This window comes from Echinops telfairi, unplaced genomic scaffold (genome assembly GCF_000313985.2).
Source record: "Echinops telfairi isolate 266 unplaced genomic scaffold, ASM31398v2 ScPeMD7_7;HRSCAF=31, whole genome shotgun sequence".
Taxonomy (NCBI): Eukaryota; Metazoa; Chordata; class Mammalia; order Afrosoricida; family Tenrecidae; genus Echinops; species Echinops telfairi.
This window is the reverse complement of record NW_022103904.1, coordinates 14510983-14536706: the sequence shown is the minus strand read 5'-3', so window position 1 is coordinate 14536706 and position 25724 is coordinate 14510983. Positions and strand designations below refer to the sequence as shown.

At 40.7% G+C, this 25724-nt stretch overlaps 1 protein-coding gene across 2 annotated transcripts in view; it reads right to left on the bottom strand.

The window, feature by feature from the left end:
* The window catches only part of COBL (cordon-bleu WH2 repeat protein), a 255188-nt gene that overhangs the window by 217711 nt on the left and 11753 nt on the right, over positions 1–25724 (bottom strand). For both annotated transcript variants that reach the window (XM_045286315.1, XM_045286316.1), the window contains exons 3-4: positions 7769–7979; positions 3903–4131 (exon numbers count right to left, since the gene is read on the bottom strand). In XM_045286315.1, the coding sequence (XP_045142250.1) occupies positions 3903–4131; positions 7769–7979 (440 nt within the window). The remainder of the gene's footprint in view (positions 1–3902; positions 4132–7768; positions 7980–25724) is intronic.

Sequence of the window (25724 nt, the reverse complement as noted above, 5' to 3'; positions counted from 1 at the left end):
TTTGTCTTTCATTAGCTATGTTTTCCAGAAATACTGCTAAATATTTTAACCAACATGGACATAAGTTTCTGTAACAGGCAAATAAATACTCATTGGGATTTTAATGGACCCTTTGGAATGTGTGTATCTATGCATGTGTGTTTGCGTTTGTGTGTATACACTATAAGAAGTAAGTTTCAAGCAAACGCAAAACATGTACCGACAATTTACATGCTTGTCCACGACAAAAAAGAAAAGGCTAAATTTCAAAACTCATATTGCTCCAAATTCTGCAGCATGTAAGAGGGGACTCAGGAGCAGGCAAGAATAGTAAGCACAAGTGAAAATGACAAACTATCTTTACCACATGTACCACTCATTTTATAATCTGAAATTTTGTGGTGCACATAAAAAAAAGGCCTGTTATCTGTAAACTCGACCATGGCAAATGTTATTACCTATCCATTTGCTCTCCCTTTTGACCTGTTTTAAATTTGTTCTAGTTTTTAATATTTCCTGATTTTTCTTTTTCCCCCTCTGGTTTATTTTAATATTGTTGTTTGTTTTTCATTTGTTTATTTAAAAAAAACACATATTTGCTATTTTGCTTTGTTTTGCTGTATGTTTTCCCATATATCATGCCCAGGATAGTCAAATATATAGCAGCAGTAACTGGTGTGATGGCTTTGTGGGGACAGGGGGGCAAGGACACTTTGGAGCAACAATGACTATCAGAAGAAATGTTCTGGAACTGATTGTAGTGATGCATATACGACTCTGTTTAGTGTGAGTGAACTATGGATGTGGATAATATATGACTTTTATCTCAATAATTTTTTAAGGGCCTGTTCTCTATGACATCCTTCGTCATTTCTTAGTAATCAGAACAACACAGCACATTCTCATACTAGGTTATTATCCTTTCGGTGAACTAGGCAACCACATCAAGAAACCAAACCAAACCCTGCTCCAGCACAGCACCAAAATGACTCCAAAGCAGGGCCGCCACCCTTCCACTCCTTCCGGCCTCATCCGCATGGAACCTCTCCATGCATCATCCCACCCAGAGCCATGCAGGGAGCAGCCTCGGGCCCCAGGGAGCAGCACTGCACGCTCAGGCTCACTGACGATACCTGGACAGCTCAGGGAGGGCTCAGACTGAGTTTTGGTCAGAAGAACTGAAAAAAGGCAGATAGAGTAAGAATGAGAAATTTCAGGATCGACAGCAGGCCCTGTCCATGGCCCAGCCTCCCGCCCACCCCCATGCCCCTAATTCAGCCCATGTCAGTCCTCTGGACCCGAGGGGATCATGAGGTGGCAGGGGTAGGGCCTGGAATGCCAGGGCCCTGCAGCTGCTCAGAGCTTCTGCCGAAGCAGGTGGCAGCAAAGCCTTCTTTTGTAGCTGCCACTGCCAGGAATTCCAGAGGAGGGTGGGCCTCTCCTGGCAGAAAGCGGAGCAGCACATCTTCTCTTGCAGTTGGTTCTCACTCTTTCTCAAGCAGCTGCAGGGCTTGGGGTGGGACATACCACAGTCCCCACCCTCACGTCTCAAACACACACAAGTAACAAAGGAGAGGGACAGAAGAAAGCGCTACTCCGAGGACTCCAGGGCAAGCCTGCCAACGTCAGCTGTCAAAGAGAAAGTGGTCACGGGGATAACCTTGGGGTGATTTCCGTAATCATAACACAGGATGAAGGTTTTGGGAGGGGTGGTAGTCAAGGTATCTCATAACCTGTACAACATGGCCATTTTCCAACTGCAGAGGGATGTGGGCCACAGCACCAGAGAGAGGCTCGTGAGGCCCAGAAGCATCGGGTGTGTAGCAATCTATAGATTTTGTGGGCAGTACAGACAATATGCCTAACTAGTAACCCAAACACTGACCGTGTAAATCTATGCAGAAGCACCTGGAGGAAAGGCTTGGTGATCCATTTCTGAAGAAGCTGTCAAGAAAATCCCTACGAGACAATTCTACTCTGATGCCTCTGAGGTCACCAGAATTTGGAGTTCACTCAGCAAGCTGGGTTTCAAATAGGGTCCAACAAGAAGGGCCAGAGGTTGGAGGAAGTAGAAAAGGGGACTCAGAAAGCCTGGTAGAGCTAATTTCCACCAAGTTTAAAAGCATTTCAATGTCTGAATAACCAGGTTGGCTAAAAACAGGGTGTTCTTTTGTTCTGCCCGCTTATGGATAAAGGGGGCAAAGGATCAGACTCCTGACTGTAGGAGCATGAGGTTTTCCCGCAAGGCAGGCTCTAGATCCCATGTTCTCAGCAACGAGTTTTCTGTGACCTTTCCCCCAGTAACAGCTTCTGTACCTACCTTTTAAAGATATACCTGAATGGCTGGCATATAATAACTGCACATAACTGAGACTATTTGTGTGAACCTTTCTTTGCTCAGTAATTAAAAATGGGAAAGCTTGTATTTTTGTCTTGCAAAATAAAAGCTGTGTTTCCAAAGAGCCACACAAATTCAATTTAAATATAGTTGATATAACCAGACACATCCAGTTACAACCAGGCCAGCGTGGGCAAGACTGAGGTTATCCTTGTCTGAATCTTAAAAGGTATGGTGAAAACACAGGGTATATTGTTTTCAAATGTCTGAGCAGTTGCTTGTTCCTAAGGAATAGGTAGTCTATATGCCTTATAACTAATTGAGCTAAATCCCTCTTTTGATTATCAAATGATCTCCGAGACCCAAAGTATCCAGAAGAAGCGGACTGCATTGGGATGCGATGGGTTGACATGGATGGGTGGAGGGCAGGGAATAGGTTGAACAGGCAAGATAATAAGAAAACTATAGTTTCATGATATTCTGTTTCAAACATTTGAAAATCTTTAGACTTGATGCTAGAGAAATATTTTTTAAAATTAGAATAATTTGGGAAACTGATGTTGAAAAACCTTGATAAGGTATATACTTTAAAAGCAAATAGAAGCAAATCAACAGATATCAACTGAAGATTTTTCCACTGAAGATCTTAATATCATGTAAATACAAATCAAAAAATTTCTACTTTAATATTTTTAAGGTCCAAGAACATTACATTTTTGGTTTGGTAGTTGTTTAAATATATACATGATTGCTTTTATCAATAAGACAAAATTGCTTACAGAATAGATCAATTTTAATAGAAATATTCACTTTCTGAGACCTGCTGCTCTTAACTGTGATTGTGACTGTGACCTTAATGACATTAATTCTTTACACAAAGAATACGACGGCTGCAGCAACAACAATGGGGAAACAAGGTACTGGAATGTCTTTCATTTTACTAGTTTGATGGCACAGTGGTTCTGAGTTGGGCTGCTAACCTCCAATTTAGAAGTTCAAAACCACCAGCCACTCCTCTGGAGAAAGATGAGGCTTTCTCATCCCATAATGATTTAAAACTCAGAAACCCATAAGAGCCATTCTTCTCTGTCCAATGGGGTTGCTATGACTAGAATCAACTTGAGGGCAGTGAGTTTGGTGTGGTTGTAGAGAGAGCTAAATGCATTTTTACCACTTGATTTAGATACGAGCCACGAGTGAAACCAGAATCGTTTAGTTAATGGCAACTGCAGAAAGCTAAGCGAAGAGTGTATGTGGTTTTTGAGCAGTTCTTCTACACGCTCCAGTCTTCTTCTTACCACTTCTCCCTCTGTCATTGAGCTCGCCAAGGATCACAAAGAGACAATTTAAAGGCTCATTCAGGGCTGGGATGAAAGAGGTGCACTCATAATTGATGAAGAATTAAAACAAGCCTATTTTAATTTTTGCCAACTTCGGCTCTACTCTGGACACAATTGGAATGCCTGGCAACTTAATGTGCACAACTCGACTTAGCACGACAGGCAGTTGGGAGGAGACTTGACAGGTCACCTAGGCATGCTTCTCCACGCTCTAACGGCAGAGGCTGTCCATGGCACAGTCTTACCTCTCTTATTGTCCCAGGCGTAGAGCTCCTTTATTCCCAACTCATTCAGGGACTTGGAAAGTTCCAGCTCTTCCCCCGCAATGTTATCCCGGAGGAGAATGACATGCTCTGGGCTTACTTCACATTTTGCACAAATAACAGGAAGAATATTCTGGAGAGGTACCTCAGGGCTCACGCGCACAACAGCTTTTTGTGTTCGCAGGTAATTCACTACCAAGCGCACAGATTTCTGAAAGAGCCGAACAAACAAAGATGATTCGGTAAGTGTATCTTCCCCAACAGCGTTAACCTCTGTTTTAATAAGATGACTGAGTAAGGCTAGATTTTGTGCAACCAGAATCTTCCTTCCACAAGTCCAGTGAGTCATAGGGCACCATACAGAGGGAAAAACAAATACTTGAAGTAATAAATGTACCCAAGAATCTTTATTACTAATCAACAGACTGTGAGCGACACAGGGAATCAGACATCATTGAAGGGCGCAAAAATTTAAAGGGATATGTAAACCATCTTTCAAAGATTCTGATCAGATATTACATAAAATATTGTCAGTTTTTAAATTTTTTTTATTTGGCAAGTCTGTAGCAGTTTGCTTTTTCAGCATTTTCCACATGCACAAGTCCGTGACAGTAGTTATGCTTATTATGTGGTTCTACCATTAATATGATCTATTCTCAAATTTTCCCATAATCCTTAGCTGATGATTTACATCTCCTTAAGTAGTGAGACTTCCTTTCTCCCCTACCTCCCATATGGCCCTGGTAACACTAATAAGCTTTATTATCTATATACTAAGGAGCTCTTGTGGTGTAGTGGTTATACATTGGACTGCAATCTGCATGGTTGGCAGTTTGAAACCACCAGCAGCTCCATGGGAGAAAAACTGGGCTTTCTACTCCCATAAGTGGTTATAATCTCACTATGAGTCAGCACTGACTGGATAACAAAGAGTTTGGTTTTGTTATATATACACTAGCCCATCCTAGGTATTTCTCCTAAGTGGCATCATGTATTCAGCCCTTTGTGACTGACTTCTTTCACTCAACCTAGTTTCTTTCAAGGTCCGTCCATGTTGCAGTGTGTATCAAAACTTCATTTATCTTTGTGGGTTATACTCCATTTTATATATTTAACACTTTTTAATCCATTCATCTATTAATGGAAAATTAAGCGGTTTCCACCATTTGGTTATTGCGAATATTGCTATAATCCACACTAGGATACAAGTGTATTATTATTATTAGCATTCCTGCATTCAATTATTTTGAGTAGATAGCCAGGATTACCAGAGAATATGATTATTTTATGTTCAACTTTTTAAAAATCATTTTCTTGGGGGCTCGTACAATTTATGTTTAACTTTTTGAAGATACCACCAAACTATTGGTTTTTCAGAGTAGTTATACCATTTTAACTGTTTTTCAAAGTAGTTATACTATTTTACCACACCATCAGAAAAGACTTCCCAATACTTGTTATCTTTTTTTTTTATCATAGTCATTTCAGTGACCGTGAAAAGATATTCCATGGCTTTGATTTGCATCTCCTTCAGAGCTGATGACCTTAAGTATTTTTCACATGCTGGTTGGTCATTTGTATTAAAAAAGCAAACAAATAACAACAACAACAACAAAACACCCTTACCAAATAAGAAATCAACAAATTTTTAAGAAGCCAAAATATCTAGATAAATATAAAAATATCTCAACATGTGTATATATACACATTTAGAGTGCATACTTATGTGTGCAAACAAACACATTTAGATATATAACATACACAATTTTAAGCTAGAAAAATACAAGATTAAAAAAAGAATCATATAATAACGAGAAAGCAATTTTTTAAACTAGAGTTGATGGGCGGAAGGCCCACAACCTTGCTGGCTGAAAGTGAGGAGGACCGGAAGCCCTTACTGCTGAAGATCAAGGACTGCAGCCCTCAGTGTGAATTAGGACTCAAAGAGAAAGAACTATTTTGGAAATGTTGATGGCAACATATGCCCAATTGTGCTTACAACAATTGAATGATGGATTGTCATAAGATTTGTAAGTGTCCCCCAACGAAATGATTAACAATAATTAACAAAGAAGACCTGAATTCTCACAACTGGACCAAAAGGTAACATCATAATAAATGGAGAAAAGGTTGAAGTTGTCAAGGATTTTTTCTTGCTCAGATCCACAATCAATGCTCCTGGAAGCAGCAGGCAAGAGATCATTCGTTGCATTAAGTAAATCTGCTGCACAGCCCTCTTTAGAGGATTGAAAAGCAAGAATATTACTTTGAGGACTAGGGTGCTCCTGTCCAAATTTCACAATACAGCTGCCTCATGTGAATGTGAAAATTGGGAACTGAATAAGGAATACCGAAGAAGAACCTTCGCATTTGCGTTGTGGCGCTGGAGAGGAATATTGAAAGTACCGTGGGATGCTACAAGGGCAAACTGGCCGGTCTTGGAAGAAGTAGGGCTCGAGTGCTCCTGGGCGGCAAGAATGGCAAGGCTTCGTCTTGTCTTCCAGACTTTGGACAGACTGTCAGGAGAGAGCAGTCCCTGGAAAAGGACGACGTCGTGCTTGGGGAAGTGAAGGAGCAGAGCGAAAAAGAAGGCCCTCGACGTAACGGATGGCCTATCGCTGCAACAATGGGCTGAGGGCGAGACGACTGCGCGGATGGCGAGGGCCGCGCAGGGTTCCATGCTGCTGTGCACAGGGCCGCTGTGTGTCGGGATCGACTCAATGGCACCCCCAACAATCACAGTGTTGACTCTGAATGAGTACAGATAATGTTGCCTATCAAAAATAGGTAATATGCCGAAGCTGCCTCCAGTCCACTCTGTTTTTCTGTTTATGGTCACCCACCTTATACTAACATCCTAGAGAGGTAAACACAGCACAAATGTATTGACCCATGTTTCCTTCTGTTCTTGAGTTCTGGGCTTGCTAGGCCCCCGATGAGGAACCACAAGAAGCAATTCTTTACCCTGCTTCTCCAAGGGAGTCATGCACTCAGCTTGGCTCCACTGCTTCTGAGCTTTGTGCGGGGCACACTACAGAAGTAGGAAAGGCCACCATTTAGAACTATGGTTCCTTTTCCTTGAATACTAATTTTACTACAGGAATTAGGGGGAAAACACCTCCTGACAGAATACAGCAGGGCACCGAATAAAGTCTATTGTTGTCTAACGTGGCTCCAAACCCAGCACAGCCACAGAAGACAGACAGTGGGCAACACTACCTTTCTTAGAAGCAAGCACATTGAGCAAATCCAGTTAGTTACAAGAATGTAATCACACACACAAGAATGCAGTAACACTCCTTTAAATTGGAGTTTAAAGATCCCTATGATGGCTTTTGTAAAAGTCCAATTAGCAGCTGGAGTGAATTTCAAGTGAGATACAAAAGTCTGCAATTAAAGTAGATACATGTTAAGTATTCTTCAACTGCAACAAGGAAATATTTTAGACATATATTTTAATAAGGAGATTTCATTTTTTCTGTGTTCTCTCTCTAGGACGATAATCCAACCCTCTATCTATCCAACTGCTTCCTGTGACATGAAGACTTTCAGAACTGCACTGTCTAATAGTGTCAACACTGACTAATTATTGCTATTGGAATTTAAATTAATTAAAGATTCACTTTCTCTAGCTCCACAAACATCGCTTTTTTACAACAATCATATGTATCCAAAAATAAGTTCAATATAACAACTAGCTTTGCATAGCACAGACATATAAACCTCAAGTACAGTTGTCTGAAGATAGTACTTAGATTACATGCATCACCCACCCCTATTCCGCACCCCAACTCCCCAACTACTAGTACTCACGTATGAATTCATAAGGGTTCCTGCCTACTACTGACCTCAGGCACCTTCGGTGGCCCAGGTTTAGCCTTCTCTTCGGGAACTTTTTCTTTCAGAAACACTGTGTGCACATTTAGGGCCCCAACCAACGTATTTGGCTTAAAACTCAAAGGTTGTTGGGTTTCCAAAGACCGGATCTCAAGGGCATGGTGGGATGGATTCAGGTGGTTCTGAAGACAGAGTTCAACCAATAGGTCTATCATTGCATGGCTGCAAAAAGAGAAAAGAAATGAACAAGCTACCATCAATGACTGCACTTCGTTTTGTCTCAGTCCATGAGTATAGTTGTGCCTGTGAAGAAAACAGCATTCTGTCAATTCCTTAGGCATGAATTGCACAGAACTATTAAAACATTTTCAACATTAATAAACAGTACTACGTAAGGAGCAACTTATACATTAAAAGCATAATAGGTGGGAACAAAATCACAGTTAAATCCATGAACATGTTGGATTGTATCGTCTGAGATCATTGTACAAATTATATTTCTCATGGACCCAAGACACTAGTTTTCCAGTTATTCCTATAATTTAATTTATATACTGTCATTTTTGTTGAAGAAATGGATAGTTTTCCTTTTAGCTAAAAAGTAAAGCCATTTTTTTTCACCAGACAAAATATCCAAGGCAGCTACTTTCTTGAATGTCAAAAAGATTCATGTTTTCCATCTCAGACAATTATGGCTGTGAAGAGAGTAACCATGTACACTGTTCTAAAGCAAAACAAAATCAGAGCCATCAAGTTGCTTCTGACACATAGGGACCTAGCGGAGACACTACCTCCCTGATGTTTCCAAAGGTTATACATATTTCAGAAGCAGAATGCCTCATCTTTCACCTGTGGATGGCTAGTTCACAACTGAATGCTTAACCATTGCACCACAAGGGCTCTTCCGACTATTCCTCACGAACAAATTATTTTCATTTACAACTTCATTTACATTTATCTGGGTGGATGTTTTTATATTTACAACTGACTTCCCATTTCTTACTAACTTCCTGAGGAGTTTGGAGAACATTTCGCATTAAGGCAACAAGCAGACTTCAAAAAGTTTGTGAAAAAATGGAATTAAAATATAATGCAACTTCTCCACCAACTTTACAATGCCTCATTGTAGATCCTTTTCTCTGATCTACTTCTTGGCAATTCATTCATGCAGCAATTATTTCAGGTCATTATCATGTTCCCCAGTTTCCACCACTTGGCTGTCTGAAGATCCGTAGCTCACACATGAACAAGCGAACTCCCTGCCATCAAGTTGATTCTGACTCTTACTGGCACTACAGGGCACAGCAGCACTGCCTTGGGAGTTTTCGGAAACTGTAAACATTTATGGGAGTAGAAAGCCTCATCTTTCATTGGCAGAGCAGCTAGTGGCTTCAAACTTCTGACCTCTGGTTAGCAGCCAAATCATACCCCACTGTGCCACCAGGGCTCTATATAGTTAATCACCAACCCTGAGCAGCTAAGTGTTGCTCAACTTCCTAGCACCTAACAGTAAAGCAAAAAATGGAAGGCTTGAACCCTGAATCTCCAAACTATTCTAGTTTTTCTATTGCTCACAAATAAAGACTATCAACCCACCATCCACCTTCAGTTTGCTATAATGTGGCGGCTTGTATGTTCTGTGATTCTGGAAGCATATTTCAAATACCAGCAATGCCACTCAATGTGGAAATATGTCAGCAGAGCTTCCAAACTAATGGCCTGATGGTCTATTCCAAAATTTAACCAATAAAAAGGTATGACTCAGGATAGAATACTGTCCATGATAACACTAGAAGATGAGCTCCCTAGGTTTGAAGACACTCAAAATACAGTGGCCGCAAAAATAGACACAAGATAGCAATGATCATGAAGACGGAACAGAGCCAGGCAGTATTTCACGGAGTCGCTCTAAATATGAGCAGACTCCATGGCACCCAGAAAGCACGAGTATCAGTACTGCTCTGATTGTTCTACAGATCATCCGCATGACAATGTTCACTCCGATCAGGAAGTCAGTAACAACATTCTGTTTCTTTTTGAAGGCAGGTAATCAGCCTGAGGTCTGAGAACCCAGTAGGTTTGTTCTGTGGAACTCTGAGTTTTTTCGTGTGGTCTGAATAGTTTTGATACTCCCAAGAACTGCATACAGGTACACTGGTAAATAACTACTGTGAATTCTTATTTGTCAAGCTCTTGATTATAAATCATCTTCACATGACCAATGACATACGCAGGCACTCAGAGTCACCCATGATAGAAAACAGACTTACATTGGATGTAGGGCATCAGGATCACAGTCTCTAGGAACACCAAGGTGAAACCGCATAACAGAGTTCACAAACACAGTGTTAGACGTCCTCCTTTGATAAGTCGCTTTTGGGATCTTAAAAGCTTAAGAGCAGCTACCTAATGTGAAACTACTGGTCATTCCTTTCAGGGGAATGGGATGTCTAAAATCAAAAGATATATGGAAACACTGTGTCCAACATACAAATATACTAGGCAAATATAAGCCTCCACAGCCCTAGGACCGAAATAACTAGATTATGTCAAGCTACCATGACCAGCTTCACTAAAAAGGACATTAGATAATCTTACATAGAATGGAAGAAAAATGTTGAACAAAACCACAACTCATAAAGGAGATCAAAAGGCTTATTAGTCAGAGAGACTGGTGGAACCCCCAAGACTATGCCCCTTGGTCACTCTTCAGATCTGGAACTGATCGGAATAATCAACCCTTAAAGATCAAAAGGGCAGCATCTACTCCAGGACAATGTACAGAGGATTGGGAAGAGGTACGATGGAACCTGGAAAGCCAGGGAGGAAGTGGGATCCGTGGTGGTACATTGAAGGACCGTAATGGATGAGTTGAAACAAACTGTACATGAACTGGTAAATCTCAAAATGATGATCAATTCCATAAACCTTCATCCAATTTCATAATCAAAAGTTAAAAATTAATGTTTAAGAAAAGAAAATAGACATCATACATGTTACTTGCTGCCATTTACTGTGCATCTATGATGGAGTTTGGGGGAGGCATACTAAATATTTCATCTACCATGATTTCATTTGATATACAAGAAGTCTGAGAGATGGGGACTGCTCTCCTAATGAAGAGGTGTAGTTGGGGTTCCAATCTGTGTTTAATACAGCTCTTTCCCTTCCTTTATCCCTACCTTAAATCTATCCTAAGTCAATGAAAAAAATGTTTTCAAACAAATATTTGGATTATTTTTAAACTAAAACCACAAGGAAGATAAAAACTACCAATGCTACTTATCTGCTTTTGGTCCAATCACTGATGATGTTTGAAACATCTAATTAGAGGTATGTTTTGAAAGGAGAACGCAGGACTGCTTTGGGCTGGAAGAACTTAGCTCATTACAGAAAATACACCCAGCTTGCAGCACTGAAGCCAGGGTTATAGCTTAATACACTAGAAGAGTGATTTATTATATATCTCCTGTATGAGTAAATAAAATAATTATATTCCCAAATCTCTCCCTGGTTCAAGTGGGTCACCTTCAAATCAGGCTAACTAATACAGCAATGCCGGCCTTTCTTCTTCCTGGATGCAAAGATAGGTGGGTCACTATTCATTCCAGAGAGTGTGTCTTAAAGTTAAAGCTGCAGTTAGGAGTTCCATTGTAGCATTCTCCCCTTATCAGGAAAATTTGTATGTGGAACGGGAAAGAGTTCCCAAACAGGTCTACCTCCATACATTGATTTTTAAGTTTGGAGGGGCCAGGATACACACATATACATGTATATATAAACACAACAAGATAATGATAGTTAACACAGCTCAATCACCAGAGACATGAGTTAATACAATCTGGAGGAGCAAATAGGACATTATTCCTTCCTGATGGTTCAAGAGGTGCTTAGGACATAAGCATTTCTATATGAAAAGCAAGGATACTTTGGTATTTTATGAGATCAAGTTTTGATAAATGCATTGTTATCTTTCCGGCTATTTCTATTTATGAGCCTCAAATAGATCAAGCATTGAAGGGAACATCTGACTTCAAATGCACTTAGTAAACTATGTATCCAAAACTTGAACATATCAGGTCATGTTTGCAAAAGGACGAAGTCAATCTGCAAAGGTTTCGACAGAGTCTCCACTTCAAGAGCTACTTCCCCAGACTCATGGTAAATATGGTTTGACTTAGGATTTTTCAGGAACATGGCCTCTGGAAACCGAGGTGCAACCAGCTGATGTGAGAGTGTGGCTTTTCTGCCCCTTTTTAGCACACCCCATATCTGCTCTTGTGGTGGCATTGTAGAGCACCAAACTGTAGAGTATGTGAATTATTTCCGTCTCCTTTACTTCGGTTAGGGAAATCCATCTGGAAAGACAGAGGAAATCCTCAGCCCAATGACCAGAAGCAAACAACAAACAGAGCTCCTCTCTTCTAGTCCCTCGTGAGTTTTCTTTACAGATTTACCAGATCTCAACTTGTCTCCCATTGCGGAGGACAAAAGACGACAGACTTCTCTAGTGTGTCCTTGTGTATCACTTGGCAAGATCTTAGTAGGTCACTGTGCTACTAAGTCACAGGAAGAACTTTCCAGTGGGGTTAAAGAATACTGGACCAGGGCTGCCAGTGACAGCATGGCTTGCCTACGACTGGGTTATTCCCACAGAGTCACCTCTTAAACCTCCCTTCTCACCCCTGCATTTCACATAGAGCTTTGAAGATGCTTGGCCCTTGGACAGGGGCTTCCCTGTCTACCATACTAGTAGAAAGGTCAGTGAGCAGCCTGAAGCTCTTTATCACCGCTCACTACTTCTTTTACTTGTGACACTGGCTGAGCCTCTTCTGCCTCAAGCACCTTATGTTTGAGGGCACACTAATAGTACCACCTGACAGGACTATGAAGTATCAGATAAGTTAACAGTTGTAAGGCACACAACAAGACGCCAGATGGGTCGTGACTGGCCTTTCAGTGTTTGCTAGATAAATTAAGTTCTTCCTACATTTTCTGTTTTTAAATTCTTTATATAAAGATACTGTGCCCCTGGCAGAGGCTCACCAATTTGCATCTGGCAGGATGCTATCTTCTGTCAGTAGATTCCAAAGTATTACAAAAAGCTCACTGTCATTGAGTGTTGTTAACAGCACAACAGCAAAATTCTGACTCGTAGTGATGCTGTAGGACAGGGTAGAACTGTCCCTGTGAGTTTCCAAGATAAACTTCTATGGGAGTAAAAACTGTCCTCCTGGGGAATGGCTGGTGGTCTGGAACTGTACAACCTCCACTCACTATGCCACCAGGGCTACCCACCAATCTATTAGACCTTTGAAAGTAACATCTGTAAACTATTATGGAATGAAACTTCCTTATCTAACTTAAACATGAGAAAATAAATAAGGCCATTAGACACAGTCACCATGCCAAAGGAAAAGTCAAGTATATGAAGGAATTGACGAGACTGTCAGGCTGGACCAGAGGAGGTACACTGGTACAGATGGGAACTGAAAATACAGGGAATCCAGGGTGGATGAGCCTTATAGGACCAGTGGTGTGAGTGGCAAAACAGGGAGGGTAAAGGGAGAATGGGTAGGAAAGAGGGAACCGATTACATGGAACTGTGTGTGACCTCCTCCCTGGGGGACAGACAACCAAAAAGTGGATGAAGGGAGACGTCGGACAGGGCAAGATATGACAAAATACCCATTTATAAACTATCAAGGGCTCATGCGGGAGGGGGGAGCAGGGAGGGAGGGGAAAATGAGGACCTAATGTCAGGGGTTTAAATGGAGAGAAAATGTTTTGAGAAACGATGTACAAATGCGCTTTACACAATTGATGTGTGTATGGATTGGGATAACAGTTGTATGAGCCCCTAATAAAATGTTAAAAAAGAAAAAAAATATATTAGAACCTACATTTACAAAAAAAAAAAAAAAAGAATGAAGCAGACCCAATTGTGTGGGCTTAAGTTCTTATTCTATAATTACATACCAGCATCTCTCCAGAAACCTCAAGAAAGCCAGTCTTGTCTCTGGGTGTGTGCATGGGTGAGTTTACACTCACTTAGAAGCTATTGTTGTTAGATGCCATTAAGCCTGTCCTTGACTCAGCAACCACATGCGACAGTGGAATCACCCCACGGGTTTTCTAGGCTGTAATCTTTATAAGAGCAGCTCACCAGGTAAAATAATGGCATGAAGGTGATGGCTGACCTATAATTTCATCCTAAGACTGATTTCTATGAGGCGGAGGTGCCAGGCATGCCTCTGACCCCCAACGTTTTCACTGTTTGTGACATCGATCATTCCTCCTTTGGCACGCCCTACTCTGCTGGGTTCAATGATCCATTGTAACAGCCACATAGAATTGATTAAAAAAAAAAAAAGAACTCATAGAGAACACTCACAAGTATGGGTTCTGTTAAAAAAGTAGCAAGTTACAATTCAGGATTAAAAAAAAGGCAGGATAATGTTTTTTAATCAGTCTAAACTCTTTTCAGTCATACCCACAAAAAGCCTCTCTCTGGCCCTAGGCCCTTGCCCTGGCCCTGGCCCTGTTCAGATATGCGTTATTAAGCTCTTTTAATGCTGCAAATCGGTATTCCAATGCACTCCATTCTGCCATGAAGTCTCTGCCCCAAAGTGCTCAGTTCTAACTGCAGTGCTGGCACACCTAATCCCCAGACACATGCCTGTGGGCATGCAGCACCACTAGCAAAAATCCTCCTTGAAGGCATTCAACTTTCTCCATAGGTGGGCTGCCTCACACTAGCCTCTGCCGCTGTTGTTTTTCTGCCTAACCCCAACTCTTGCTGCCCTTAGTGTTACAGCTCTCTGTCTCCTGAATTGAGGAGGTTCAATATAGGGATCTCAGGTCCATAGGATATGCTCCACTCCTGGCTCTTCTTTATTAAAAAACAAAAATCTTTTTATTGGAAAGTTGGTGAAGGCTTACAAAGCAAATTCATTTTTCACTCAACAATTCATACACATTTTGCATCATGTCATTGATTGCAATCCGCATAATGGAATATGACTTATTCTGCCTCTTCCTTGCATTTCCTGTCTCTAGGCCTCCCTCTTACCTACCCCTTCCTGCGTCCAAAACTTTGTCCTTGGACAAGTGCTGTCTTTTTTTATCTCAAACTGTTAATCACTTCTAAGCAGCGTGTGTCTTCCTAGTGCCAGAGCTCTCAATTATTTGACTGACAATTGAGTGACAGGAGTGAGTTCATTTCCCAGGCTGGACATAGTCTCAGAGTTCCACCAATCACTACCCAATCAGTCAGCCTGGCCTTCTGTTTTTAGGATTTTGAGTTTTTGTTCCATCTTTTTCTTCCACTTGAAGTATGACCCTCTAGTGTACCTTGGTTCAGAGCCGTCAACAGTGGAAGCCTGGTCCTCCAGTTCCTCTGCGTCAGGCTGGGAGATGTGGTTTTACGTGGTCACCTATTCCCTGGACTACTTGCTTTCAATCTTCTTTAACCTGATTTACATCTTGTTGATCCAGCCAGGAAAATGGTTCTTCTTTCTTGATGCTAATGAGCTATTCCTTTTTGTCTCGGGGGTGGCTCTTTTTAAGGCTAGAAGGAAGGCAAAACTGGCCAATTCCCACATTAGGGTTCCATATATCTTATTTGCATGGTCCGACCTCACACAATGCCATATACCACATTTACAATATGCCCTGGGAGGGCCATGATTATATATTCCTGTCCAGTTATTTGGTGGCAGTTACAAAGTCTAAGAATACAAAGGCCATGCCTAGTAATTCAGTGAATGAAATCAAGTTTTCCCTCCCACAGAGCTGTTAGATAGATTCAAACCACTAACTTTTAGACTATACATACATGCATATACTTATAAACAAAGCATACATGCATACACACTTATTTTTTTAGGTTAAATTTCAGGTTCAGTGAATGTCTTTTTTTTCAGTGAATGTCTTAAACATAAAAATACAGGCACAAAACTAGGAGATCTACTAGTTTCAGTTCTAAAGCCCATAATAAAGCAAATACCACATGAAAAAACTACATTTGAGTATTTGGTTTCCTAGTACATGTAAAAGTTATATTTATACTATACTTTGATCTAGTAAGTGTTCAAGAGTATTATTAAAAAGTTTAAAATGTGGCAAGACTTTCCAAATTTTGACACGAGACAGAATCTGAACATATACTGTTGCAAAATGGTGCTGATAAACTTGCTCTATGCAAGGCTGACACAAAACTTCATGAAAAGTGCAGTATCAGCAAGGTGTAATACAGTGAATGACAATAAAGGGTTTTGATTACACAATATCAAATGAACATGATTGTGGTATCATCAAAGTATATATTTTTCCCTCCTATTTTACTCAATTCTCTTAACTTCTAAGTTTTTTATCCCTCTATGTCCTAAATTTCTTTAAATGTTAATTATGATAGATTATATATATATGTATATACACATACATACACACACACACACACAAAAGAAAAGAGGGTACCAAAAAAATCCAAAATATTTTTTTCAAAATTATGTATTTAAATTTTTTAAAAAAACAACCTTATAACTTTCAAAGTACACTCCATTACACTAATACATGTGTCAAATATGTGATTCCATTCTTGGAAACATTTTCAAACTCATCTACCGGTGTTTGTATGGTTGACAGCACTTCCTCATTTTTTTCTTTACCTTCTCTATGTTGTCAAATTGCTGTCCTTTCATGTTCCTCTGCATTTGCAGAAACAAAAGGAAGTCACATGGAGGGAGGTCAGGTGAGAAAGGTGCATGGGGCAAGAGAGACATGCTGGTTTCCCCTCCTCCACCCCCCAAAAACCCCTGGCATGTTGAGATGGCTGCGTGAGTAGGTGCATTGTCATGGTGGTAAAACCAGTCCCCTGTCTGCCACAAATCAGGCCTGTTTTTGTCACACACTATTATGCAATCTCTTCAGAACCTCTAGATAAAAAGCCTAACGTGGTGGAATGAACTCAAAATGCACTACAAGTCGACATTTTCATCTGCTCAGGAAGTTCATGGACATCTAGAAGGGGGGTTGTCATCAATCAACATTTCACCTTTTTTGAGATGAGAAAACCACTTGTACACTTGAGTTTTTCCCATAAACACTGCCTTGGAACCTGTATTCAACATCACAACAGTGTCTGCGGCATTTTTCTTGAGCAGGAAACAAAATTTCACAGCCACATGCTGGTCTCTTAAATCAGCCATCACCAAAAATGAGGTACAAGAGAAATTGCTTTTATGAAAAAAATGGACTGTGAGCAGAGAGAACCTTCCCAGGTGATGCCACTGGGTGCACTGATGAGTGCAGAGTGAGTTACTAGATGCTCACCTAACAGGAAAAATCAATATTACAAAATTTCTGCTCCACTCAGTGCAATTCTGTTTGGGGGGAGGTACCCCCTTTTGGGGTGTGTGTGTGTGTGTGTGTGTGTGTGTGTATGAGAGAGAGAGAGAGAGAGAGAGAGAGCGAGCGAGAGCTTTTGTTGTGGTCTCTATATTTTTTATTTAAGAAGTGAGAAATTTTAAAAAGAATGTCTAATTTTTTAAATGTTTTTCAAATGCCAAAAATAATTTTCTGAGAGTCAGAGGCAAAAGAAAGAAACCTAATGATAATTTTTCAGGCACAGTCTTCGACTTTGAAAGTCCTACTAAAGAAAGCAGAAAACAAAGTGCCTTGTACTTTGACCTAGCACGGAAGTGCACCTCAGAAGCCAGGTTGCAGTGTTCCCTCTTCTGGTGGCTTGAATTTTGCCACTAGTATTTCAAGTATCAACAAGGTGATACATGTTGAACAGATTTCAGTGAAATCTCAAGACTAAAGCAGATTAGGAGGAAAAGTTTGAAGATCTACCCCCCCCCCCAAATAGGCAAGGAAAACTTTGAAAACTTCATGCATCATAGAATCTTGTTGAAGACTTAAACTTGCTTAATTAGTTGATGTCATCAGGAAGGACTGATTATTGGAAAGGACAGGATATTATGCTTACAAAGTAAAGGGCCATCAAAATGAGGGAAAGTCCAATGATATAAACTGACAAAATAAAAGTCCAATGGTATAAACTGATAAAATAAAAGTCCAATGATATAAACTGATAAAATAGCTGCTAAATGGGCTCAAACATACCAACAATTAAAGAGTAACTCAACAAAATTAATTCTAACTTGAAGATGGTGTAAGGCCAGGTAACATTTCATTCTGTTATACATGAAGCCTCCACGAGTCAAAGCTGGCTCAATGGCAAGTATCAATAATTGAGGGGGTGCTATTACTTAGTAATAGTACTTAGGTATTATTACTGGTCCATCAAAGGAGCCCTGGTGGTGTTCTCGCTAAATGTGGCTGCTAACCAAAGGATTGGCACTTCAAAAGCACCTGCCAGTCTGTGGGAGGCATATGTAGTGGTCTACTTCTGTTAAGATTTAAAACCTTGGAAACCCTGCAGGGCAGTTCTATTCTATTTTAGAAGGTCACTATGAGTCAGAATCAATGCCATGGGGCTGGGTTTTGTTGGATTTCGGGTTGTTGTGGTGGTAAATTTTGGTACTAACCAGATCCTCTTACTCAGTCAAATATAGCAAGAGATGGAGACATAATCTTCTCGAATGATAAAGCTGCAAAAAGTTCCTTCTTTTTTTTTTTAAATCATTCTATTAGGGGCTCATACAACTCTTATCACAATCCATACATACATCAATTGTGTAAAGCACATTTGTACATCCATTGCCCTCATCATTCTCAAAACATTTGCTCTCCACCTAATCCCCTGGCATCAGCTCCTCATTTTCCCCTCCCTCCACGCACCCCCCTCATGAGCCCTTGATAATTTATAAATTATTATTTTGTCATATCTTGTCCTGTCCGACATCTCCCTTCACCCACTTCTCTGTTGTCCATCACCCAGGGAGGAGGTCACATGTAGATCCTTATAATCGGTTCCCCCTTTCCAACCCACCCAGTATCTACCTTCCCAGTATCGCCACTCACACCACTGGTCCTGAAGTTCCTTCTTAAGCTTCTTAAATGAGCCATTGCAACAATACTCCTTTTTAGGCCATCATGACATACGATTCTGAGCTGAGTCTTGGAACCACGGGCTCATTCAAATACTTTTGACATCCCACAGAGTGAGTCCACGGACTCTAGCAGAGGTGATCAAGGACCTTAGGGCTTGGTAAAATACAGATTGCTAAATCCAGTCTATAGAATTTCTGATGCAGTAGGTCTGGACTGGACCTGAGAGTAACTATTCCTAGTAAATTCCTAGATGCTGCTGCTAGTCCAAGGGCCACTGTGGCACTTACACAATTCCATGTCAACTTGATAGATGAATGAAGGAGTTGTGTCTAGCCTGTCAATCAAATCACACAGCCTGATGATCCCTTCTTGTGGGCGTGGCCTTCTCATGAGGATTCTGGGGACTACTCTCTTCCTTCCTAGAGGCAGGACACGCACTCTCTCTCTCTGCTGCACATTCCCGTTGACAAGCCACGTGGAATCACACTGATAGCAGGCAGAGCCTTGGAGATGCCTTCACCATCACTGGATCCACAGGATTTTCCAACAACCGGCCAGGGATCTTCCTGCAGTCAACATCATTGCATGTGCTGTGTGAGTCTAAAGAGGGATTTATGAACCAGTACCAGACGTATGGGCTAATATCAGACTTATGAACTTGATCCAGACTGGGCTGGGATATTTTCTCAGTATACAATTGCTCTTTGATCTGAAGCTGTCTCTTACACAAATATGACGGTCTCTGGATTTGTTTCTCTAGTCAACTCGGACTAACTCAGCCACACTTTGAAAATCATCTCATTCTATGTATTCAAGTAAAGTACTTTTAATACTGAATAAAGGGATAACTTAATGCCAATTTTATAAATTACTTTAAGGTAGCTACTTCCTGATGCAATGAAAACACACTTAATTTCTTCATGCCGTCAAATCTTAAGCTGATCCTACCTGACCCAGTTTCTTGTGTGGGACCAGGTCCAGCATATAGCCCTAAGCCCTGAATGAGGCAACATAGGGTGTAACAGAGCTTACAGAGCAGCCTTGGAAGGAAGTACAGTCTGATAGCATAATACAGCATAAAAGAGGCACAGTAAGATATAAGCCGGCCCTGCCAATGTGGTCCCAATGAGAAACATATATAGATAGAACTGAAAAAGCAACAATGGAACAAGTAGGTGACCTAAGAAGTACCACACTGGGGAAGTCTGACAGCCAGAAAGAGGGATCAAGATTTGATGCTGGACCAGAAAGCATCAAATTGTACATAGGTATAGGCCCTAGACTCATCAATTGTGGCAGGTAGACACAGGCAATAGCTAAGTGGTTAAGCACACTTCTTCCTCAGGTCCAAATCAGATATCCAGTGATCACAATGTAACCAAAATTAATGGCAGAGGGAAAATCAGATGGCAATGTCAGATCCCAAAGAGTGGGAAACGCCCAAACAAAGGCTTTCTAAGGCCAGGTAAGTACCACACCTGGATGGCTATGCCTCCTTTATGGGCATTTGAGTTTGGAAAGTATTGAAAAGACGTTCGCTGGAGAGAGCAAGATATATAGAGCTTGACCCTAGAACATCTGCAATTGTCCTACTCAGAACTGATAGCATGAGATGTGGTACCTGAGAGATGTTACATGGACAGCTGAGGGTAGTGTTCTGGTTAAATTTAGGCATTAAAACTCATTTCCACCAAGGCTATTTCAACTTTGCAGGTTATCTTATTTTAGAATCTGGTGAGTCTTGCGACCAAATTATAAGGAAGTTGGCCTTTCCATGTGCTTTTAAATTGGCAGATAGTAAAGCTGAAGGGTGCTACTAAAGTTACCAATTAAGACTTCTCTGAAAAATGCACGTAAATTTTACAGTCTACTTTTAATGTTTCTCCTATCTTTGGGGAAAGTGAATATAACTAAGATTAATGACAGAGAGACAATCACACGGTATTATCAGTTCCCACAGTGGGTGCACACGCACTAACAGATGCTCCCTGGGGTCAGGTAATTGCTTATTTGGTCCAGCGCTGTGATACTACCCACATCTTGGTGGTATGGAGATTCTAATTGGATTCCTATGGGCCTCGAGGGTGGTCCATGAGACTTAAAGACTGTAAGACTCAAAGCATCCAGGTTTATTGCCACTTTTCAAATTAGGTTCAAGTAATATTGCCCTACCTGCTTCTTACATTAACTGGTCATTTTGCAAATACTTTTTATTTCTTATGCTTTCTAGAACATCCTCTCCTCAGTACCTTGCAAAAGTCAGTAATTCAAAATACATTTTGCTTAATGAATGAATAAACATTTTCATATATTTTCTTAATTTAATGGTGGCCTGCTAGCATAGAAGGTGACTCGTTTGAATGCTAACTACAGAGGCGGCTGTTTGAACCCAGCTGCTGCTTCTTGGGAGAATGATTAGGCTTTCTATTCCTGTTAAGATTTATTGTCTTCGGAAACCACAGGGACAGTTCAACTCTGTCCTGTAGTCTCTCTGGGTCAGAACTGACTCAATGGCAGTGTCTTGGTTTAGTTTTCATAACAAGCTATTAGAAAGCGAGACTGTTACTGTATGATTTTTGTTACAATATCAGAAGGGAGAAAACAAGCTGCACTTGTAATCTGTTGTTCCTAAATCAACTAACCAAGCAAGCAAGTAAACAAAGCCTTAATGAAGAAGAAACATTTAGAGAGGAAACTTATTGGCAGGAGTCCCTATGCTTATGGTTATGCGTATGGTTAATGTACTTAGTTGCTAACAACATGGGTAGTGGTTCAAATGCACCTAGAGGCATCTCAGAAGAAATGCCTGGAGATAGTACTTCTGAAAAATCAGCCATCGGAAATTCCATGAGCACAGTCCCACTCTGAAACCCAGGAGGTCATTTCTAGCCCCTCGTCCTTAACTTACTTTCTTTCCTCTATGAACCTCTAAAGGGCTAAAGAAAATTCCGTTTCCTCGGTGCCTAGGACTGTGAGCTAATCATAGAGACCAAGCTCAAGACCACAGACGCTTGTAAACGGTGAGCAGACCGCACGTCTGCCTCCCTGACAACGCCAGACTCCGGGAGATCATCATGGCACTTCAGAGGCTTCGCTGACACCTTGCTGGAAAGAGTTCAAGAAAGAACTAATCAGGGCTGATGATGGTTCCCTCCCCCTTCGTCTTAGGAAAGGCGAGCTCTCTCCATAAGCAATGTGGGTTGCACATCTGCCCCAATGAGAGCTATTAGCATTTTCACCAACAAAACCCTAAATATCCTCGTAGGTTTGTTAACTATCATCTATTGCAAAAGGGGAGTCGCATTAGAAGCACTGCGCATTACAGGAGAGCTTCCTTGTTTTGCAAAGAAAATGTTTGGCTCGTTGCTGCCCTGACCCTCAAGATATGTCAGCCTACTTGGACATGATCAATGTAACACAACAAAATAGCATGTTCCCCCAAATTCTAAATGCCTGACAATCTTCTGCGACGTTCCCTTTGGGCAGAGGGTTTTGTCTCTTCAAAGATCTTCTCTGTACTCGTGTCCCAATTAAAGGGATGGCATTGGTGGCCTTCTTCCAGCAGCCATCGGCAGTGTGGGTAACACAGCTCCTAAAAGTATGTCAGGGCATTTTCCTTAAGAATGTCCGGGGTCCTAGTTTTTAGGGCTGCATCTCTGTAGGAACAAACTTGGGTTCCTATTTATGCTTCTAAATCCAAAGGAAGTAAAACCAACCAAGTAAACCTCATGTGATACTGCAGACCGGGAACCTCGGAATCCAGTCTCTATTGATTGGATCGTCTCTTTAGGAACCTTTCATGCCAGGAAATAATGTGGATATTGGGGTTAACGGTTAACATAAATTATAAACGACTACTCTAATCTATGTAAAGCTGCATAAACTCTTTTACTAAATCCACAATTTCATAGCTGATGAAATAAACCAGACTGACAAACCCTCTATGTTAAGCAAAGTTCAGGAATTTGGCATCAGCCTATTATTAAAGGGTTTGCCATATAAAACCAAGAAGGTGCTATGTCAGCAATATTTATCATGGCAGCCGCCTTTTGCGTTACTCTCACTCAGCCCGACAAGAACTATTGGAGAAGGGAACACAATTTACTAAAAAAGATTTTAATACTCTATTACATCTATTCTTAGGAGGTGCACTGCTCAGTAGCACGGTGGGAACTCAGCCTCTCTTTCATCAAGGAACAAAGAAAGTAACAATATAATTACAAGAGCTCTTACATTTTCACGTTAATTTGAAAATATCTAGTGTTTTCCAGGTAGGTATTCTCTTGATCTGTCTGAAAACCGGGGTGCCTGGTGTACTATAGTATTTAAGAGATGACCTGCAGGGCCACCTCCTGATAAAATATAAAACTAGTGACTGGGCCTCTGTGCCATCCTTCTCACCCCTCCACTAGTGGGGCACACAGGGAGCCAGGGAGACCAGCCTCTCTGCCCCACACACGTGCCATTCCGATTTGGATTTTTCCTGGCTGGGATATTCCACAGTTGGACATTCTTCAGAGCACAGTATTTTGATGAGTAGTGGAAATTTTAATAGTTTGTTGTTCTTGTTGTTTATAACCGCGTCTGCATTACTGCTTAACAAAAACCTTTAGGAGGTAAATGAAAACTCTGTAATCCTGTTATGAGGAAAAGAAAGAGCTGAAACAGTTGAAGTAGAATACTGATTTAAAAGTCAAAAGTCGTTTTTATTTTCACACGGGCTACATACAATTATGATCAGAATTGTATCCCATTTTGTGGTGGGAGAGGGTCTCTGGGATTTAAGATACTGCAGGAGAAGGGGATGGGGAGATCTGTTCTTTGTTCATTTCCAAAACAGAGACTGGGAAATATTCAGAAACATATAGGGGGCATTTATCATCATCATCATGTGTAGTAACCTTAATTATAATTGTAGGGTGGTAATTTTAAAATGTTTTAATTATTTGAATGACAGTTCATCATCTATGAATTTATTCTGAGGAAATATTTTGATGTCTGGAGGGGAGGTAAGTTGTAGGGACAAAGCACTGTTTATGGTGCGTGTGCATGCACACACGGAAACTATAAATGCTCACAAAATATCAGAGTGGGAAATAAATCATAATAAACGTCATGATACAATTTCATATTAAGATGCTGAAGCAGTTGTTAAAAGTATAATAACGTGATATTATTGTGTGCTATAAAGCTCAGTGGGGCCTCCAGACAGTGAACCTGGATTCGGAGAGGATTACTGCTGAGCGCTATCATTGCTGGGGTCAGATGGATGACGGCGGCAAGCAGGAAAGACCGCAAAGATGTTTAGCTGTGGTTCATTGACCATGCAAGGGCCTGCAACTGCGTGGCTCTTAACAGAGTATGGACAACATTGTGCAGAATAGAAAGTAGAGAACACAACTCGTGTTCACATAGAACCTGCACACAGATCAAGAGACTGTCTTTCAAAGTGAACAGGGACAATGGAGTGTTTCGAACTCAGGAAAGGTGTGCCTCGGGCATGTATCCTTGCACCATCCGTACTCAATATGTATGCTAAGAAGATAATTTGAGAACCTAGACTATATGAAGTAAAACACACCATTCCTATCTGAGGAAGGCTCATTAAGCTGCAAGGTGAAGATTGCGTTATCTTGCTTGCTGAGAGTGAAGAGGACTTGATAAAGATAAAAAAAATTACAGGCTTTAGGACGGATTACATATCAACATAAAGAAAAGAAAAATCCTCATAACTGGACCAATAAACAACATAATGATAAGTGAAGAAGATTGAAATTGTGAAGAATTAAATTTGATTTAGATCTGAATCAATGCCCTTGGAAGAGTCACAAAATCAAATGTGTGTTGCTTTAGACAAATCTGCTGCAAACATCCTCTTAAAGTGTAAAAGAGCAAAGTTATTACTTTGACAACTAAGGCGCACCTAACCCAAGTTATAGTATTGTCAACCACTTCTTATACATTTGAGTCATGTGGTTGGGGAGAAATATTAAACACATCACGGACTTCAAAAACAAAAACAGCCACAATCAGCTCGGTCTTGAAAGAGAACAGCTGGAACGCTCCTTAAAAGTGGGGATGGATAGACTTCCTCTCACATACGAGAACACGCCTCTCACTTGGGCTCAGACAACGGAGAGTTCGAAGAGGGCCCAGGATAGGGCAGGGTTCATTCTGTCGTCCACAGGGCATTAGGTGACTGACCAAAATCGATGCTATTAACATGAACAGGAAGAGCTTATGGTAAATTTTCTGAAACTGTCTGTAAGAATAATTTTTACTCTATTGCAAAATAAGGTTTAGTTAAAAATATATATACACACAATCCTTATGTCAAATATAAATCTACTATTCAAAGACTTGAAAGTATGATTAGAATTTAGACAATTTCCCTCATCTAAGCCATTTTCGTTAAATGAATTTTTTCAATTCAATGAATTTTATTGTGTAAAATACATCATTAGCACATTAAGAGAATTTTACAAAATTCACCATCTGCCTTATCACTGATTTCATTTTGCATATGTTCCTTTCAACTATTTTCCATGGGAATCAATAGAGCGTGATTGTTTCCTAACTTTTGGCTCCATTACCTCAAGATATATGCCACAATCAGAAAAGAACTAGATGCTTTTCTATATGCAAATCTGCAACCTGGGTCTAAACGAGGAGGAAGAACAAGCAGCTGGGTTTGCTTCTACCTGTAGATGTGGTAATTTGTATAAACCTCCCTACCACGCACCATGTGTAATAGTATCCATCCATTCCAAACATACACTCCTTAAGTAACAGCATTTTGGATTTATGCCTAGTTAAGTGATTTTCCGATCTTACTTTTGCAGCTCATAATGGCTAAAGAGGCATAGGTAGAAGTTACAGACGATACTCTAAGGATTTATTTTAAATAAACAATAAGCTGACACTAATTTGGGGAGGGGGTCTTTTCTC